The 19932-nt window shown below is 39.3% G+C and overlaps 1 protein-coding gene across 5 annotated transcripts in view; it reads left to right on the plus strand.

The window, feature by feature from the left end:
- mark3 (microtubule affinity regulating kinase 3) overlaps window positions 1-12920 on the plus strand; it is a 51622-nt gene extending 38702 nt beyond the window's left edge. For 2 of the 5 annotated variants that reach the window (XM_031891422.1, XM_004917178.4), the window contains 2 exons: window positions 10516-10560; window positions 11915-12920. In XM_031891422.1, the coding sequence (XP_031747282.1) occupies window positions 10516-10560; window positions 11915-12260 (391 nt within the window). In that variant the 3' untranslated portion in view covers window positions 12261-12920. Of the gene's footprint in view, window positions 1-2440; window positions 2468-10515; window positions 10561-11914 lie in introns of all 5 variants that reach the window. The other 3 variants (XM_004917177.4, XM_002939726.5, XM_002939727.5) reach the window with 3 other exon arrangements.
- Window positions 12921-19932: the final 7012 nt, after the last annotated feature.

Below are 19932 nucleotides of genomic sequence, written 5' to 3' on the forward strand. Positions count from 1 at the left end.
TTTTTTTTTTTTTTCTTTTCCACTTTGTTCAATGCTCCGATTGTGAATTTCCGCAGTTAACCGGTTACTAGTTTTCGAATTACCTTAGCAGCCAGGGAGTGGTTTGAACGAGAGATTGATATTTTTCTATGAAAGTCCTTTCCTATAAGTAATAAGTAACAATAAAATTGTACCCTTACAGAGCAATAGTTTTTTAACTGTTGGGAACAGTGACCCTATTTGAAATCTGAAAAGATTCTTAAGAATACACTTAATTCAAAAACTAAAATATATCAAGGCCAAATGAAAAGTTGCTTACAATTGGCCATTCTAAAACATCCTGAAAGTTAAGTTAAAGGTGAACCACTCTCTTAAACCATTGCAACAACAACCAAAACACTCCCTCCCGACACCATTTGAGTTTTGATGCTGGTATCGTACTGGGGTCTTTTCTAGGCCCAAAGAGGACATCCGATATTAACAGTTTCAGGTGTGTGTTTAAGGCATCTTAAATTGAATGTATTCTTACTGTTTAATGCAATGTTTGGCAGCCCTAGTAGTTTACATAAATTTGTCATTGTCAGTAATAAATGTTATGCTTTGTACCTGCTGCTGTTTAATTAAAAGCTTTCTCAGGGCCAAATAATTCTAAACTATATGTACTGAATTCTAAGTTTCTTGATTTCTAAAACCATAGGGATGATATCGATCTGGCTGGTCCAGAAGTTATGTTGACATATCACGACATACTAATCCCAAATTAGTGACTTTAAATGAGAATGTTTTGTTCTGATTTCTGATTTTTATGGAGTTTACATTAGTTCCATCTTAACCTGCTTGTAACCAACTCTAATAAAACTATTCAGAATGATTTTGCTTGTGTGAAATACTTAGTTCAATAACACCATTCACTGTTACATATAGTTTATTTTATTGGTTATACTTAAACATAGAGGCTTTTTCCTAACCGAAAACCATTTGATGCCAACTTAAAATATGCCATAAATGTCGCACTTAAATTTTATGTTCTTGGACTGTCACCCAAGTGGGTGTGCTGAGTTACAATTATACAGTTGCTCGACCCAATTTTGTAACCATTATATCCCAAGGAGAGCTTATTAGTCAGGACTATATCCATGACAAATTGTGGTCCTTCTATCGCACATTATTTCTCACATTTTTTTGAGACCAGTCAAAAATACCAGAGTTTACAGCCATGTTATGGCCTGTGATATTGTACTGGATATATTTGCAGATACAGTAGAACCCCGATTTTAGGTCCCCAGATTTTATTTTTCCTGGAATTGACACTGTTCTGTTTGAGCTGCATTTTTCCTCTCCCAGATGTAACATTTTCCCAGAATTTAAGCTGTTTTGACACAGTCCCCTGGAAATGTAAAAGTCGGGGTTCTATTGTTTTGCGTCTTGTATGGCTGTTTGTGTTCTATTATGAGAGCCATAAAAAACAATCAGATTAAAGAATTCTTGCATGTTTATTATGAAATTTAGTATGAAGTTTTGGATATGGGTAACCTGAAATACATTTTAAAGGGATACATGGAGTTCTATGTAATTTTCTCATACGACTCTGTAGAGATGAATGGGGGTGCTGTTATTGGGCTGATTGCAATCTTTGGCCTCAACTGTGCAAAGTGTGAAAGAAGATTGTGATGGTCTTATGTGATACCACCATGTCTAATAATCCAATTAGTAAGACTGGAAAAGTCTTACTTAGAGATCTCGCAGGGTAGTATGAAGAGCTTTGAAGATGCTGTTTTCTGTTCTAATCATGTATAATTCCTCAATAAATATGCCTTGAACGCCATAGCCCTCATGTGTCATCTTAAAAATATTTTACAATACAGAGCACCCTATACTATGCGAGAGACAAAACCCGAGCCAAAATTTTACTTTTATTTACATTTAGTTTTAAGTTTTACTCTCCCTTTCAGTGAAAAATAGAAACATTGATTCTGCCGGATCATTTTGTTAAAGAATAAAACCTTGTATCATGTCTGGGTGGCTTCCAGATTTAGATCCTCCAATTCCTGGGTATATTTTGTTGATACATTTAGCAGCCAGTTTATTGTATCCACTTTTTGTTTGCTGGTAATAAAGGATTGCATTATTTCTATCTGAGACATTTTGACTTGCTAGCAAAAGTGTTGGAGTAAACTGCTTTCTGTGTATCATCTGCGTATCTAAAACAGAGCAGTTTTTTTGTGGTCAGGTGTACATTTTGTGTTTCTATGGACAAAACATGCATGTCCAGTGCTCTTTTGCATAAATTTTTCAGTTCCATTATTTTCCAAATGGTTTAAATTTGGGTTAACTGTGCATGCCGATTATACCATTTACCTGGTAGTTAATTTAGTTAATGTTCTTTAGCCTGTTATATATGGAATGCACACTTCAGTATTTTGCTCATTTTAATTTTTCTACTCAATTTGTTTTTTTATAGAAACATGTCATTCAGATTTATAAAAAGGTAGGAATGAAGTTGCATATACTACCCCCTCCCTTTTTTGTCTTTTCTGATTCTGATATTCTGAATACTAAACTTTCTGCTGAGAACTAAATATTTGTCCGAGGTGGAAAACCCAAAGAATTTTCCTTTCATTCTATCCAATGGCTGCTGTACCTTTTAATGATCTAAGCATGCCCTGTGCAATTGTACAGCCATTGTAGTCATATGCATCATAAAATTCCATCTTTTTTATGTACTAATATACACTTAGCATGCAAAAATATTTGTGGTGTTTTAGTTTTCCTTAACTAATTTTATGTTTGATTTTTAAAAGGTAAGTTTGTGGGGGCGGGGTAGTAGGGTGTGACTTTTGATATTTCTCTTGTCTGGGAAATAGAAATTATTGCTTTACTTGGTTAGGGGCTGGCCATGTGGCTATACTGCCACTAGCTTTAATATATAAGCTAATTCAGTATAAAAATGTTTTGTAACATTTACACATGTTTAAAGGAGAAGGAAGGTTACTATCGCTGAGAGATGCCAAAATGTTAGGTGCCCCCAGTGATTGCAAGCGATAAGCAATTACAGAAAACTGGACCAGCCCAGGGTATCTGTGACTGAGCGATCCTCTTCTGTCTTCATGCCACACACGCAGTAGAGTGAAAAGCCGAACTTTAACAAAAAAGTCTGCATCTCAACCCTACTGCGCATGCGCCAGCCCCATTATTTGCAAGGATGAAGATAGACTGAAGAGAATCTCTCAGTCACATGTAGCCTGGACTGGTGCAGTTTTCTGCTAACAGGGGCCCTGGGTATCAGGTAAGTGATTACAATCACTGGGGGTTGCCCAACATTTGGCACCCCAGTGATAGTAACTTTCCTTGCCATTTAATATTAGGATTCTGATGCTTACCCAAACTGATACTATTCACCAGCAATGTATTTTTTAACCAGGCCTGACACTTATGATAAACACCCTGGCCTTACCCGTCGTATTCATCATTATACATGTTCATTATGGGGTACAGGTGCCAGCAAACATTGTTACCAAATTATATTCATTTGCTGCTGCAGAGCAAGTTCTGCTTCGTTGGAAGCTATTCTGGTAGCAGCTGTTGTAGACCTCATGCCCATTGGTGTATGCATTTTTCTTAAAATACAGAGAAGCACCATTTTAAATTTTTAAGTAATAGTGTGTAATTTTGAGCACATGATTCGGTTCTTGTTTGGAATAAAGTTAATGACCAGAAGTAGAGCAGTATTACTGTAAAGCTGGCCATACATTTAAAGTTGTGCTTATTTGCTCATACCTTTCCCCAGTATGTTTTCCTTGAGGTGCCCAGTATCGAGATGATCCGTTGGCCCATGGGACCCAGGCAGGTGGTTAGAATTTTATAAATAGCGTTTGCAGAGATTGAACTAATTTTTTAACAAAACTAGACGTTTTTGGTGTAAAATCTGAGAAAAACACCTTTTGAAATGCTTTATAAATATGTGGGGCTACACACAAAAAGTGTCAAATGCTGTAATGTAGAAGTTTAACTGTTGCTGTATACACAGTGCTTTACATGTTCAATTAATGATGGAATGGCTATAGCAAAATTGTACAATTCTGGCCACAAGCCAACTCCATGTACAAAGTCTGATGCAGAACATTCTTTCTAAGTAAGGGGGGAGTCCTACATACAGAATTTCTTCCTCAACTGTACAAACCTGAGGTTCTGCGTGCCAAGTGGTTTGACCCATTAAATACCCAGTTCACAGTAACCGAATATTTGGTAATACTATGAGGGTTCACTAAAGGATGGTTAAGCACAATATTAACATATTAGATAATATGCTAGTGAACATTTTAAACATTCCACATATTTATTTTTAAACATTCCACATAATTATTTTTAAACATTTCACATATATTTTTTTGTACACCTAGATCAATTTTACACCATAAATTAAAATTGTCCCACTTAAAGGAGAAGGAAAGGCAAAGTCACTTGGGGGTGCCAATATGTTAGGCACCCCCAAGTGACTTAAATCGCTTACCTTGTACCCCAGGCTGGTGCCCCTGTTCTGAGAGAGCTGCACCAGCCCGGGGTACCTGTAGCGCTTCCTTCTTCCTGGTTCCGTGCATGCGCAGTAGAGTGAAAAAGCCGAGCTGTAACAGAGACGTCGGCTTTTCACTCTGAGTGAAAAGGGAATTTGCTGGAAGAAGGAAGTGCTCGCTGCAGCTACCCCGGGCTGGTGCTGTTTTCTCCTAACAGGGGCACCAGCCGGGGTACAAGGTAAGCGATTAAAGTCATTTAGGGGTGCCTAGCATTTTGGCACCCCCAAGCGAATTAGCCTTTCCTTCTCCTTTAAAGGGGTTGTTGACCTTTAAATAAATTGTTAGTATTACATAGACACTGATATTCTGAGACAATGCAATTGGTTTTCATTTTTTTTATTTTTTTAGCTTTTTGTTCAGCTCTTTAGTTTGGAATTTTATCAGCTATCTAATTGCTAGGGCCTTGTTTACCTCAGCAAATGGACAATGGTTTAAACAAGAGACTGCAATATAAATAGGAGAGGGACTGAATAGAAAGTAACAATAGTAAATGGTAACCTCACAAAGCAATAGTTTTGCCTGCCGGGTGTTTCCAGCACCTCCACCTCCATGTGAAAGTAGGAAAGTAGAAAGATGTAGAAGAGAGGAAAATAAATTTAAAAAAATAAATGGAGACATATTGCAAAACTGCTAGGAATAGGACATTCTATAACATACTAAAAGTTAACCTGAACCACCCCTATAATTAGGAGCAGTTGAATTCTAATCCCAGTACACTCATTTCATGCATCCCTTCCATTTGACAATTGTGTATTGGTGATAGGAATGATTAATGTTCCTTAAACATGAAAAATATAGTGTAGTGGAATCAGGGGAGCACAATGAACACTTCAAAATTATTATGGGCTGCAAACGTAATGAATAAATTGCACTCCCACATAGCTAAATTTTAAGTGCTAATAGATGATTTATTATATACTTTGGTGCCTGTTATCACTTAAGTTTTCTATGGGCACTTAAACTCTAGCTACATGAGAGTCAACTTATTCATTGTTTTTTCCTTTGCAGTTGTCAAACTTTTTTAGTTTAAAGCCATATTTCATAACAAGGTTACAGGTATGGGATCTGTAATCTAAAAAATGCTTGGGGCCTGGGAATTTCCTGTAATTTGGATCACCGTTACCTTCAGTCTATTAAAAAACAAGTAAACATAAAATAAACCCAACAGGATTTTTTTTGGCCACCAAATTATGAAAAAGAATATATTTAGATTATTTGCTTAAAATGCACCGTCTGGGATTTGTACTTCCTGTTACTTCAATCCTTCTTAATATTGTAGTCTCCTGAAAGATATCCCAACTACTGGGGTATGTTAGTTTGCACAAACCTCTTTCTACACTGGATTCCCATAGTGGTGAATGGAAAACTTGTAAAAACCATTGATTGCACTGTGAACAATTGTGTTTAAACACAACTCATATGTGCATGATTTATTTGATTTTCCACTCAGTTTATTTTAAGCCACACTAAGGCCACATACCTTCAGACGTACAGGCGTCCTCTTTAGGGGGAGGGGGGGGTCTACTCTAGCATGTTTGTTCTCTTCCTATGACTGCTATTCAATATACTTTTTGAAAATACAGACACTTTACCTGGTAGGTAATTGTCTACCCTTGAAAAAGGCTACTAGATTTCCAAGGCTTCTTGTGTGAATTTACTCTCTAAATAAATTTTGGCCACTAATCATTTGGTGTCAGGCTTGGATTTGTGGGAAGGCCACAGAGACCTGGCCAGGGGAGGCAAAGTTTTAGTAAAGGCTTGCCTCTCCCTACTAGTAGAAATAGAATAAAGAATAAAGCCCTGCTATGTGGGTGGAGACAAACGAGTGCTGGCATGGTGGCAGCGGGGGGGGTCTGTGTTGGGGTACTATCTTCACTGGCCTATGGGGCGCATACTGTATATACTCGAGTATAAGCCTAGTTTTTCAGCATCCAAAATGTGCTGAAAAAGTCACCCTCGGCTTATACTCGAGTTGGGTGCCATGGGTCCCTCTAGACTAGCAGCCTCTCTTCTTTATGTGCAAATTAGGCCACCTGCAACCAGACCCTCCAGTGCCCTGGCCTAGGCTCCCACTAGCAATACTTATTTCCCCTTACATCTCCTCTGGGACTGGGTCTGCTTCCAGTTTGCCAATGTGAAATGAACGTGGGGTAGTACTCATATTGTTTTTGTTGACCCTCTTCTCCGCTTACAGAGCTAGTTTACTGTTTTTCTTTGAAATAAATATTGAAAAACATATACCCCACTGATGCCTCAATTAATGTAATTTTAGTGGTATTTATTTTGATTATTAAAACTTAGCAGTAGCTGCTGCATTTCCCACCCTAGGCTTATACTCGAGTCAATAGGTTTTTCCAGTTTTCTTAGGTAAAATTAGGTACCTCGGCTTATATTCGGATCGGCTTATACTCGAGTATATACAGTAATTCCAAAATCCGGCTGTTTGGTATATAAGGTACACAATGCTGGTTTGTTATTGTGTATTTGTATATCTCGTAAAAATAGAATGTAGTACCCTGGACTTCTGATTCATTAGTAGATTAACAAAAGCTAAAAATCTGCATTTTCAACAATATTAAATGGTGCACTGTTTGTTAGGGCTGTGGCACACGGGGAGATTAGTCGCCAGCAACAAATCTCCCCGAAATGCCATCCCACCAGCGAGAATGTAAATCGCTGCTGGGATGGCATACGCGGAGCCGCGATTTCCCCAAAATCGCGCAAGTTTCCTCTCAAGGCAACTTCCATGGTTTCAGGGAAATCGCAGCGCGGTTGGGGAGATTTGTCGCGGGCAACTAATCTCCCCATGTACCACAGCTCTAATTACTCTAATACTTCTACACCTAGTCCTCAGCAGCTTTTTAATCACACGGTAGCACAGGTGCCTAATCCTCTATACTGTGGGGGTGGGGAATTCACAAAAGTAGAGTTATCCCAAAATTAGTGTTAAATTTGTCATCAGATTTTTTAAAAGTGGCACACAACAGAAATGTAATGGCTTGCTGCAGTTTCCTAAATAATCAGTTTAACTTTGCCCCACCTTTATGAATAACCCCATGTGGTTGTCTGTAAATCATGCTGAGTACATGAGGAATTGGAAAGGACTTGTCAAAGTAGACTAGAAAGTAGTAAACTATACCCCCCAAAATGAATGCTAAACCAGCAGTTTATAAAATATTAAGTGACCTACTGCAGAATCGTACCAAACCGATGGCTGATGTGACCTAATGTGTGCCCTTGTTTTGTGTGATCCATGAATTGCATGATCCCAGGGGCAGCCCTTAGTACTTAAAATGGCTAATTTCTATCAAGGATTACCCAATAGCACATACTACTAAAAAGTATATTTTTATAAAAATGGTTTAATTAGATGAAGCAGGGTATTACATGAGCTTATTTATGCAATATTTTTTATAGGGACCTACGTTGCTTGGGGATATAGGTTTTCTTTAAAGCCCATATAGCTTATTGTGAAAAACTGAATATGCAAACTTGATCCCAGTCATTGGTTAAAGGTAATGTGTGGATGATGGATCAGTGACCCAACCCAAACTCAGTTTGAGCCCTGGCACTGACACCAGTAAATGAGGTCAGAGGGGAATCAAAGGAAAAACACCTAGAAGCAGGGGCTTAGCTGACATATTGATAATTAGCAATAAGTAAACCTCACCTCAAAGCTAACCTGTGCCAGAACCTCTACTTTTTGACCCAAGCACAGGCAACATTCAGGCACCCCTGCAATTTGCTACTAGAATAACGGGCACAAACTATTTATGAGGTCCAGGGAAAACCAAAACAAGGCAAGATGTCTGGTTTTGTGCGTTAGATGAATGCCTGGCAGCTGCAGGTATATTACTTTCTTGTATAACTGTGTCAGTTGCAAGCTTGATGTGCGGTTTTTGGTGTTGGTAGAGTTCATTTAGCTTCTTTTTCCTGCAGTGTGTTTATATGCTGTTATATATTTGTTTTTATCATGAAGCACCACTAATAGGGCAAGGACTAAAACAGTAATTTCAGCTTCCAGGTTCATATAAGCTGCTTTAAGGTCTCCCTCCGGAATAAAATGCTAGTAAACCATGCAGCATAGGGCTTTTGTTAGATCTGGTTTTTGCATACCGTGCATCCCCTGCTGAGCATGCAATTCCAAATAAAGTTTTGCAAGTAGAATTCTACCAGGTGCTCTGTAACCGATGCAAGGTTATTGTCATGCAAGGGGTGGACACTGCTGGCGTTTTTCAGCAAACGGTGAAACTCCAATCACAGCCATAAGAGAGTTTCTGATTTCATTGGGCCATGCTCCGAAGTGCATGTTTGATTTGCTTTTCCACCTGGAAAATGCTCACGTGAGTATTTGGCAGAAGAACAATCATACAAGTACTTCCTAGCATTTCAGTCAGAAAGAACTGTAGCTGAACTTTCTGTAATAGAGAAAATAAATCTGGATGCAGGGAGAAAGTAGTTTTAGAGGTTTACTTATTCTTTAAGATAAGAACAACTAATGTATGAAATTGCAGATGTTTAGAGTATCAGAGAATCAGTTCAAGCCCCCCATAGTTCTTAACATGCTTTAGGATATAGGAAAACATTGGTGTATCAGCCACAGGACAGGAAATAAGCTCTCACTCCAAATCTCAACATAGTAGACTTTCAAGCTGACCTTTTAGTTATATCTGGGATGGCAAACAGGCTTTCTCTTTAAATCTCAATTTACCAGACCTTCATGCTCACCCCACCCACTAAGTGTACTGGGGCCCCCACAGTTTGGGAACTGCTGATTTAGAGCCTAGGGTTGCTAGCTGCTGCTGCTGGGGTGTTGGAAAGAAAAAAATTAAATTGATTTTTAAATTATACATTAGCAGTTCAGAAGTAATCCTTTGTGCATGTCTGATAGAAAACAAGAAGATAACATTTTAGTTTGCATACTGAAAGGAAATGTAACTGAAGACAGGATTTTTAGGTTGACCCTAAAACTTAATTTTTACATTTAGGTTGACTTTGCTGCATTATTAAGGAGGCAGATACTGATTTTAATAGCAATTACATTTACAAAACCCTAGTCATCCTCCCCCCCCCCCCCCCCCCCCCCCCCCCCCCCCCCCCAAGGCATCCCCATCACTTTTCCTGAGTAGCATTGCGAGGTTAGCAAGTGTTATTTTGCACCACTTTGGGTTCTCTTCATTGTGATTGCCGAAATTGAGAATGTGCATTGGAATCGCAAGGAACAGACCAGCTTCAACTGCACATCATGTAGGGAGATCACAGCGAGGAGGACTTGAATCGGCACAAGATAGCACCCACCAACTGCTTGAGTAGTGATCCCCCTTTCACACTGTTTCCTTTCATTTTTCTTGGCTGTGTGTAAAAAAAAAAAAAAATTGTGCACTTTTAAAACCCATCCACATGGTTTACAAAAAAAACAACTCTGCGCTAGACAGAATAAAATTCTGCACTGACCTCAATTTGTGTACAATGCACAGCTTAGAGGGACTGTTGTGCTTTAATTTGCTGTGTACATTAATAAAATTATTCTTCATAGTAATTTGTCTTGGGATGAAGGCAGTATTGCAAATACACCAGGTAAAGAAGTCCGTTTCAAATGTGTTTTTATTTGTAGCGCAGCTTGACTGTCTGAAAATGTGTATTAGGGCAATGGCACACAAGGCATTATATTCCCTGCACGATTTCTTGCTTTTGGGCCAGTGACAGAGGTTAGAGGTTAATACTCCTCATTAAATAACTGCTTTTGCTGGGTCAGGGGAATTATACAGAGCCTTTGCGGGTGTTTTGCCTCCCTGAGCAAGAAATCTTAGGGAGCTCCATATGCCGTTGGTTTTAGTGGAATTTTGGGGCCCTTTCAGGTGTATAAAGAGTGTAACTGCTGAAGTCATGAACTTGTGCAATAGTGAAAGATCTTTCTTCTCTCTCCTGCCTGCCTTTGTTTTGTTTGTTTTTTTTCCTCATTGAGGCTCCCGACTGAATCTGAACGAAATGGGAGATATGAGGGCTCAAGGTGAGGGCCAACAGCTTCTTTGTCTCCCTTTTATTAAACCATGGACTTTATTCTATTTTAATATGCTCGTGTATGTTGGCAACTTTGCATGCCTGGCTGACTGATTTTTAACCCATGAACGCTTCCTCTACAAATGGACATAAGCATGTGCTGCCATGATAATCTGCTTGTTTAATGTTTCTTTACATGCCAACCTCATATGTTACTACCTGCCAGTAGTTACAAAAACATACATATATGTAAATACAAATGCCTAGTGTTTGCACTGGTGGCAATGGTGAGCAGAGCAATGGGACAGTCGGTAATAAAGAACCGGAAAAATTTGATCATTTGGCCTAAGCTCCTCCCACTCTGTAGAGATTGGTTATGTCAGACACTCTTGTAGGTGATATATAAACAATTACCTAAGAGGTATTTGACGTTTGGATATACTTTTAGTATAATGTAGACGGCAAAATAATTTTTATATTATTATATAAATTATTATAATTTTGCTTTTTGTTCAGCAACTATACAGTCTGGTTGCTAGAATCCAATTTATCCAAGCAGTAGTTTGGAAGATGAATAGTAGAGGCCTGAATAGAAAGTAAACTATTGCTCTCATTAATATTCATATTCCAGTTTCTCATTTGAGCCACCCCTGGTTTCTAAGGTAATATGAATGCTAGCAACCAGATAACTGCTGATTCCAAACTGGAGAGTTGCTGAACAAAAAGTTAAATATAAAAAAAACACAAGTAATAAAAAATATTAAGGCCAATTGCAAATTGACTTAAACGATTACTCTCTACTTCATACTACCCCTTTAACAGAAACTACACAAGCCCCATTAGTTAAACTAGTGTTGAATAGCACTTTAAAGCTGCTGCCTGATTGCTAGGGTAATTAAAGAAGTTTAAAAGGGAGCGAAAATGTAATTTGAAACCCCCCAAAAAGAAATCATTGTAAATGATATTAATACTACTGTCCCTATAATGCTAAACAGGGAACTGCTCTATTCTCTTTCTGTGTACCTTTTACATTGCAAGGCAATTTGCATTCAGTCTTCAACAAAATGAAAAATTCAGAATAATAAATGATCTGCATCTTGCCATCTTAGGCTGCTGATTGGTTGATATGATGACTTATCCTAGCAACCGGGCAGTGCTTTGGTTACAGGTATCTGTTTACGTAACATTCAAAAACCATAAAGAAACATGGCTGTCCAGCTTGAGAGTTGCTGAGACCCCTTGCACCTTCATCCTATTTAAATTCTATAAAAAGGTGGATTTTCCTCTTAATCAGCATGCTTGGAATCTTGGGAACACAAGGCGAGTAACCGATAACAAATAGAGTAACCTCTCTTCTCTTCTAGTCGTAATGTGTCAGGGGACCAGAAAGATGAAAACAAAGAATCCAAGCCGCGATCGCTGCGTTTTACTTGGAGCATGAAAACCACCAGTTCCATGGATCCCAACGACATGATGCGCGAGATCCGCAAGGTTTTGGACGCCAACAATTGTGACTATGAGCAGCGGGAACGGTTCTTACTTTTCTGCGTCCACGGGGACGGTCATGCGGAAAACCTTGTGCAGTGGGAGATGGAAGTGTGCAAACTGCCAAGACTCTCCCTAAATGGCGTTCGCTTTAAGCGAATATCTGGGACATCCATAGCTTTCAAAAACATTGCTTCCAAAATTGCCAACGAGTTAAAGCTGTAATATAACGGGCTGGGGGTGGGGAATAAACAAACTGTAAATGACCGTAGCAATTCAAGTGTTTTCCAAGAACACTGGTTTATGTATAGAATTATTAGGCAATAATTCCTGCATCTCCTGAATTATGATATTACCAAGGAAATGGAACAAGCTGCTGGAATGGGAGTAAGAGTTGGACTTTTTTTATATATATATATATATAAGTGCACTACAGCATTAAAGTTGCCTACCATGTAAATTATTTAGTTCTGCTCTTTCTGTGCTTTGTTCATGGCAACGATATGTTATTCACCTAATATATTTCCATTTTGAAATACATCCTGGGTGCGTGTGCAGGTATGGATGTTGGTTTGCGATGATCACATAGTATTATGTATAAAAACGGCTGTCTAAGACATTGTGTAACTCAGACCCCCACTTTTTGTTTAACTCCTGCTTACCATGTTTTCAATTGAAATCGAAACAGTTTTTGTTTTTTTGTAATACCCCCCCTCACTCTCCAAGTGACAAAACCTGATTAATTGTAAGTGCATTACAGTCCGCACAGTCTGCTCCAGCTTAGTATATTCATGTCGTTCCGGACAAGTGGCAAAAGATGGATGTACTGTTGGTAGGACTGAGCTGGCCAGCCATTAAAATGTGTCCCTGCTATAGAAACCTAAATGACAAGTCTCGTTGTTTTCTTGGCCTGCATGCAAGTGTTTGGGTAAAATGTGCACTCATCACTGAACTCCATTACCAAACTGTACGTGTATTCGTTTTATTTCCAATAAGTGCCTTATGGGCATAATAGTAGAGCAAAGTGGCCTGTAATACCTGCTGCCAATAGCAGAGCGAAAAGGACTGGAAGTTATAAAATGGTAAGTATGTAGCAAAGCTGCACAAATCACTAAGCAGGAGGTCTTGCCCACACTGCCACAATTATGCTAAACTCCAGTAAGAACATAACGACTGGGTGTAGTGGAACATAGCCCTACAGTATGGGGAGAAGCTGTGCATTTAATATACAGATAAATTAAGACCAGAACTCGAACTCCTTGTTTTTTTTCCCTTAAGGAGAACTAAAGCACAAGAGGCGAGAAATACAGCACCTATTGCCTTGGGCTTCTTCACAACCTTAAATTCACAGCCATTTATCAGTAGAGCATTGTCTCCCCAAAGATGCCCCCAATAACTGCCCATCTTCTGGGATGCTGTCGCTGTCCTAAATATGCGTGTTCTTGTGGGAATGTTACATGTTCTCATTTATTAGGCGAATCAGACAAACCCAAATCATACATACACACTGCTTGTGATGGCTTTAAACCAGTGTGGGGTTTAGTTTCAACACATTTAAAACTCCTATGTTTTGCCCATGGTCAGGGCTGTTATGTTTAAAGCTGTTAAAATGTTTTACATGGACAGAAGAAAAAAGTGGATAAAGTAGTTTGCATTTAAAAAGCTGTAAAAATAAAATAACATTTGCAAATTACTCCCATGTAAAGGGGGAGAGAGTGAGAGATGGTCTTCTGGTTCTGTGAAAAGCTTTATTCTGGGAGCAGAGGAATATCTCATTACCCACAACTTTGTTTAAAGGGATTCATTGCTTACAGAAAAGCAGGCCATCAATAGGAGCAAAGTGTGCCCCAAACCTTCACAAACTTATAGATATAGTTAGGAAGACATTCAGTGTTTCTGAGCAATTTGGTACATTTATATGCAAGAATGGGCTCTGTTATCCAGAATGCTTGGGGTTTTCCAGGTAATTTTGAGCTGCACGCTTGATGCTACTAAAAATATTTAAATTAAAATGGTTATTGATTACAAATTAATATGAATGTATGCTTTGTTATAATTAAGTAAAGGTAAAGCCTTAAAAATTGCTTGTTTAATAAAACTGGGAAATGGCAATGCTTTCTGGAATAATAGCCAATTTGAATGCTTGGAACCTGGTGTTTTCTGTTTAACAGAACTTTATGTAATTTGGATCTCCATACCTTAAATCTGCCAAAAGTAAATTAAACATTATCTAAACCCAATAGGCTTGTTTTGTTTCAAATATGGATTCATGCAGCTTAGCTGGGGTCAGGAACAAAGTACTGTCTTATTTTTACATACAGAAAGTAAACCATTTTTTAAAATCTGCATTCACTTTTAAATGTGATTTGGAGCTTTCTGGATAAGGGAAGCCCATACCTGTATTACAATGATTCATACATGATCGCCCCTTTGTCAGCCGAGCAGATATTTTCCCTGATATGCACACATAAAGTGTTCCATGTCTCAAACGATTGGATTACAACAGAGATAGGAGCTGTTGGAGCAAGAACTGCATAAACGAGTAGACGTGGTCCACAATCCAATATAAGAATCAAACCTGCCCAATCAACATCTGGTCAGTTTTCAGCCAGATATTGGTCGGGCGGCCTGTTGGAAGGCCCTATACACAGGTCAGATAAGGTGCCAGATCAGTCTGAAGGGGCTAAATAGTCCGCTTAAATCTGCCCATGCATGGCCACCTTTAGCCAGGGTAATGTGGTTCTCTAGTATTTATAGAACAAGTTATTCAATTAGTTCTTCATTGAAGGCAGATTCATGGCATCCAAAACCTACTTTAAGGCTGATGTGACACAGATCTTATTCTTGGCCTGCAGAAAAACAGCCTGAGATTCAGCCCTGTGGCTGGCATCCACGTCCTACCCTGCCTGCAGCCAGAAGCAATGTGTCAGCCCAGGTGCCGGAAAATGGCGGATATTGGCAAAGAAATGTAGTCATAGATTGGAGAATGCAAGGTCTGGGTATACACCTTTTGTATGGTTAGCTTAAGTCCTCGATAAAAGTCTTAAGACGGACAGAACAGTTAAAGAGTGCTGGTTCTGTGCTCACTGCTTATATATGGCTTGGTTCTGGTTCACCTAACACATTTTGGGGCAAAATAAGAGGGGAGACAAATATTACACTACAACTTGTAGGTGACCATTCAAATCTAATTGCTGATTGGTTGCTATGGGTAGCATCACTGGTGATGTTTGTGTCCACTATTAATAAACACATCCCTAAGAGCGCTACGATCTTTCGTTGATAGCTAGTACTGGGAATTTGTGGGTATGGAGATTTTCTACTGCTTCCAGAATAAAGCCTTTTACAGAACCAGAAGAGCAGATCTCTCTCTACTTGGTCAATTGCAAATGTAAAGACAAATTGTGATGTGTGGTTCATTTAAACACCGCTATTTTATACACCTTTATACACTACTAAGTGCTCAGGTGCACGTGGAATGCACTGCATTGTGTTTGCGGTCTAAATCCATCCAAGGAAGTATCCCAAAGTCTAGTAACAGGCATCACGTAATAAAGTGTGTTTAATGTGGATTTTTTTCTTGAATGAGGATAGTTTTATATTGCATGCTGCTAGTAACAACTAACTGCCTGTGCTACAGTGCTTTCTGCAATTGGTTTGTTGGGGCAGCAATACTTTTGCCGAGGAGGTCATTCACCTCAACCAGTTTTAACATGGCCAACAAGCCCAACTGCAACGCTGTCCCACTGCGTCCCCTAGTTATCTATAGAATGTGCCAAAAAATGAAAATTCACCAATGAGAATCCTACTGACCAAAAACTTCATTATAAAGGCAAAATAATTGACTAATGAGAATGCGGATTCCCAGCACTTTCTATACAGTAGACCTAATAAAATAAGAAATAAAAAGAACCTTGCCTCCAGTGGCAGGTTATGAGGGGCAGCAAAAAGCTGCCTCTGAATATTTGTCTTTTTTTAAAGGTAAATCCTGTTCTTCTAGTGCAGCAAGAGCTCTCCTTTGTTCTGGATTTAGTGGTTTTAAAGTTATTGGCAAACAGGGCTAGTGCTAGGGGCAAGTAGAAGAGGCACATGCCAAGGGTGCAGCGGTGAGAGGGCGCTAGGCATGTACCTCTTCTTTTTCCTGCCGCTAGTCCCAGGCCCTCTCCCCCACCGTCCACATGTAGGTCACCTCCCCAGTCTTCAGAGCCGCCAGCAAACAGGCAGTGCTCCTTGCCATCCCCCTGTGTATCTTCGCACTTGTGGAGACTGGGTGAGGAGGTCAGCCGGGGTTGCCTGGGGCATCCGGCTCGCTTGGCCCGGCACTGTAGTCAAATGTAATTTTGAAAGTAATATTTGTGTTTCCCTTGCTATTTTCTGCATTGCTGATTTGGACAAGTGCAAGTAGCAGAAGCCTGTTAACAGATTTGTTATTACATTTACTTTCATTAGTCTAAATTTTTGGATTTACATCCCCTCTAAAGGGGAAATACAATGCATCTCTCAAATAGTATAAGGCCGAGCTGCCCAACTGTGGGCTGGATGTGGTCCTTCAAAGGGTTTTTATGGCCCCCAGTTTGTGTAGAGGCTTTACTAGACTTTACTATATGGCATATCATCATTTTAATTCAGTCTGGCCTTCCATCATTCTGCATGACATATGATTGGCCCGCTACATACAATAAGTTGGACAGCACTGGTATAAGGTATAGGAAGCAAGATAGTATAGTATAGTTCAACCAACTCCCCAGTTTGCTGCTGAGGAACACATATGGACACTCTGTGGGAAACATACTGTTTGTTAGGATTAAGTGGGCAGATGCATCTAGCAAATCTACATGCTGCAGGGCTGCACTCTCACACACTGCAGAGATTTGCTATATTCTCTGCAACACTATTGTATGCATCTAAATCTTTTTTCTGTGTGTGTTCTTTAAAGGGATCTATTGACAGGTTTGTAATTATGTCAGGTACTCAGTCCAAGACTGCAGTGTCTCTGCAATGCTCATCAGGGTACGCTGCACCTAGTAGCCAGCCTGTAGCCTTTACATTGTACTGGCCCTTTTGTCTATATAGGTATTCAGTGTGTAATATCTCCTGTCCTGCCGCAGTTCTCTTCTTCATGTAGGAGTCATGTTAGGGGTTGTGCTGTGCATAGAAATAAACTGAATAGTGTGAACAGATCAAAGTGTAATGATGAAACTGGCCACAAGAGGTCTCAGATGCAAAAGAGATTCAGAGCGATCAATTGTGCAATGCAGAATTTAAGATTTATGAGGCTTCAGAGGTTAACATCAACATAGGAAAAAACCTTAGAGATTGAGCCGTGATAGCATAATAACTGAACTAGAGATTGTGTATGCAGTGCTAGGATTAGAACTAGACATTATAGGCAGGATATATATGTTGTGTCTGCAGCCTTCAGGGTGTACTGGCTACAGCTACCAGTATCCTTAGTTGGCTATTACAGTCATTTTTGTTCATACGTTCCTCTCTATATCATCAGTTTAGTTCAAACAACAGCAGCTATGTGCTACCTGCAGACAGCTCGGATAGCAGAAGGTTCCTATTCCAAGGACGCTGTGCTCACTACATTCCCCTTTTTGCAACTTTAGTGCCACAGTCTGTGTGATAGCTATGGGATATGTTGGTATTTTATAAATACATGTTAAAGGGGAACTCAAGCTTCCAAACAAAAATTTGTTAAAGAATCCCACACAACACAGAATCCTTAATATACCTAGCACTGTAATCTGTTCCTTCAAAAAGTATACATTTTTTTTTTTCATATGCATCATTTAAAATCCTGGCAGGGATGTAGGGACTAAAACAATGATGTTACAAATTGTAATAATTTCTCCACACCAATCATCACAGCTCTACACAACCAAAGACAGATTTCAGTTCCCTATCAGGTCAGCCTGGCTGCTGATTGGTTCCTATCCTACAGAGCAGTGTGCTGAGTGCCGCGGGCCCCCTGCACAGCCTGGGAAAGGAGGCAGAGTGGAACAGATGGGTGGGACTAGGGGACTAGTACAGTTTTTGTGGAGTTTTTCAGTATATCCCTGCACCAAACCTTTTCCTGTAATATATAGCCATATAGCCACACAGCCAGGCCTGGAATTTAAAAAAAAAAAAAGCCCCTTTTTTTTTCTTTGTTGTAATTACTTTTATACACTTTAATTTTTTGGTGTTACTGTTCCTTTAAGTACTCAAAGGTCATAACGGCCCCCAGCATCCTATTTACTAGTGACTGCCTATGGCATCTTACAGCAGCCCCTCTGTATATAGTGTAATAGTATCTTACCTACAAGTGGCATTAGGTTAAATCATGTCATTCTCTATAAACAATACTGTGTACTGTCAAGGAGACAAGAAGAGTTTTTGAGCCACTCATAGTCTGGAAAGCATCCCAGTTTGTGAGGTAACCATTGCAGTTATTTTCCCTAGAAGCAGCTTATTCATGTAAAACAGAGCAGTAATAGAGGCATAGGGCAGGGACCCTCTATCCTTGCCACAGACTGTCAGCAAATTGCAAAAGGGCTCAGAGATGTACCCTGATTAATTTGTATTAATATTTTTGGGGGTTTAGATCCCCTTTAATGTAAATGTCCTCTGCCACAAGGAAAGTCAGCCATTCTGTACTGAGCGCACTTAATTAGTTAAGTCCTCTTGGCACATGAAACATTATTTATCATGTAAATCAGCTGATGTAGTTATACATTAACAGAGAGATGAAAGAGGCATATTCAGAGGGTGGCTAACCTTGGGGACAGGCTAGAGAATAGGTTCTTTAGTAAGGAAACGGCTTTAATAAACTAGCATATTGTTCCCTTCAGGCACATGCCTCTCTAGAAATGTCCATTCAAGGAATCATTTTATAATTAAATATGTAGGTTTTTTTACCCTTTGAAAACTTTCCACAGTATTGCAGATCGCCAGACCATAATAACCGAAGCAGCATGACAGATGTCTTTTTAGATGACAGGTTCCTGGGTATGTGTCAAAGTGAAGTCAGACAATAGAACAAGGCAAGTTCAGCCAATGCAACAAGTTAGGGCAGGAATTTATTTCAGTTAGGTCTATCTAATGGTCATGGGGAATGTTTTCCAGGGGAGGAACCTGCCAGTAAGAGCAAGTGCAATGTGTCCATATTCTGTGTATGACTATCTCTACACACACATTAACCTGATCTGACTATAAATTAAAAGTATATATATATATATATATATACAGTGGTGTGAAAAACTATTTGCCCCCTTCCTGATTTCTTATTCTTTTGCATGTTTGTCACACTTAAATGTTTCTGCTCATCAAAAACCGTTAACTATTAGTCAAAGATAACATAATTGAACACAAAATGCAGTTTTTAAATGAAGGTTTACGTTATTAAGGGAGAAAAAAAACTCCAAATCTACATGGCCCTGTGTGAAAAAGTTATTGCCCCCCTTGTTAAAAAATAACTTAACTGTGGTTTATCAATTTCAATTTTCAATTTCAATATCAATTTCTGTAGTCACCCCCAGGCCTGATTACTGCCACACCTGTTTCAATCAAGAAATCACTTAAATAGGAGCTACCTGACACAGAGAAGTAGACCAAAAGCACCTCAAAAGCTAGACATCATGCCAAGATCCAAAGAAATTCAGGAACAAATGAGAACAAAAGTAATTGAGATCTATCAGTCTGGTAAAGGTTATAAAGCCATTTCTAAAGCTTTGGGACTCCAGCGAACCACAGTGAGAGCCATTATCCACAAATGGCAAAAACATGGAACAGTGGTGAACCTTCCCAGGACTGGCCGGCCAACCAAAATTACCCCAAGAGCGCAGAGACAACTCATCCGAGAGGCCCCAAAAGACCCCAGGACAACATCTAAAGAACTGCAGGCCTCACTTGT

This window comes from Xenopus tropicalis, chromosome 8 (assembly GCF_000004195.4).
Source record: "Xenopus tropicalis strain Nigerian chromosome 8, UCB_Xtro_10.0, whole genome shotgun sequence".
In the NCBI taxonomy this organism is placed as follows: domain Eukaryota; kingdom Metazoa; phylum Chordata; class Amphibia; order Anura; family Pipidae; genus Xenopus; species Xenopus tropicalis.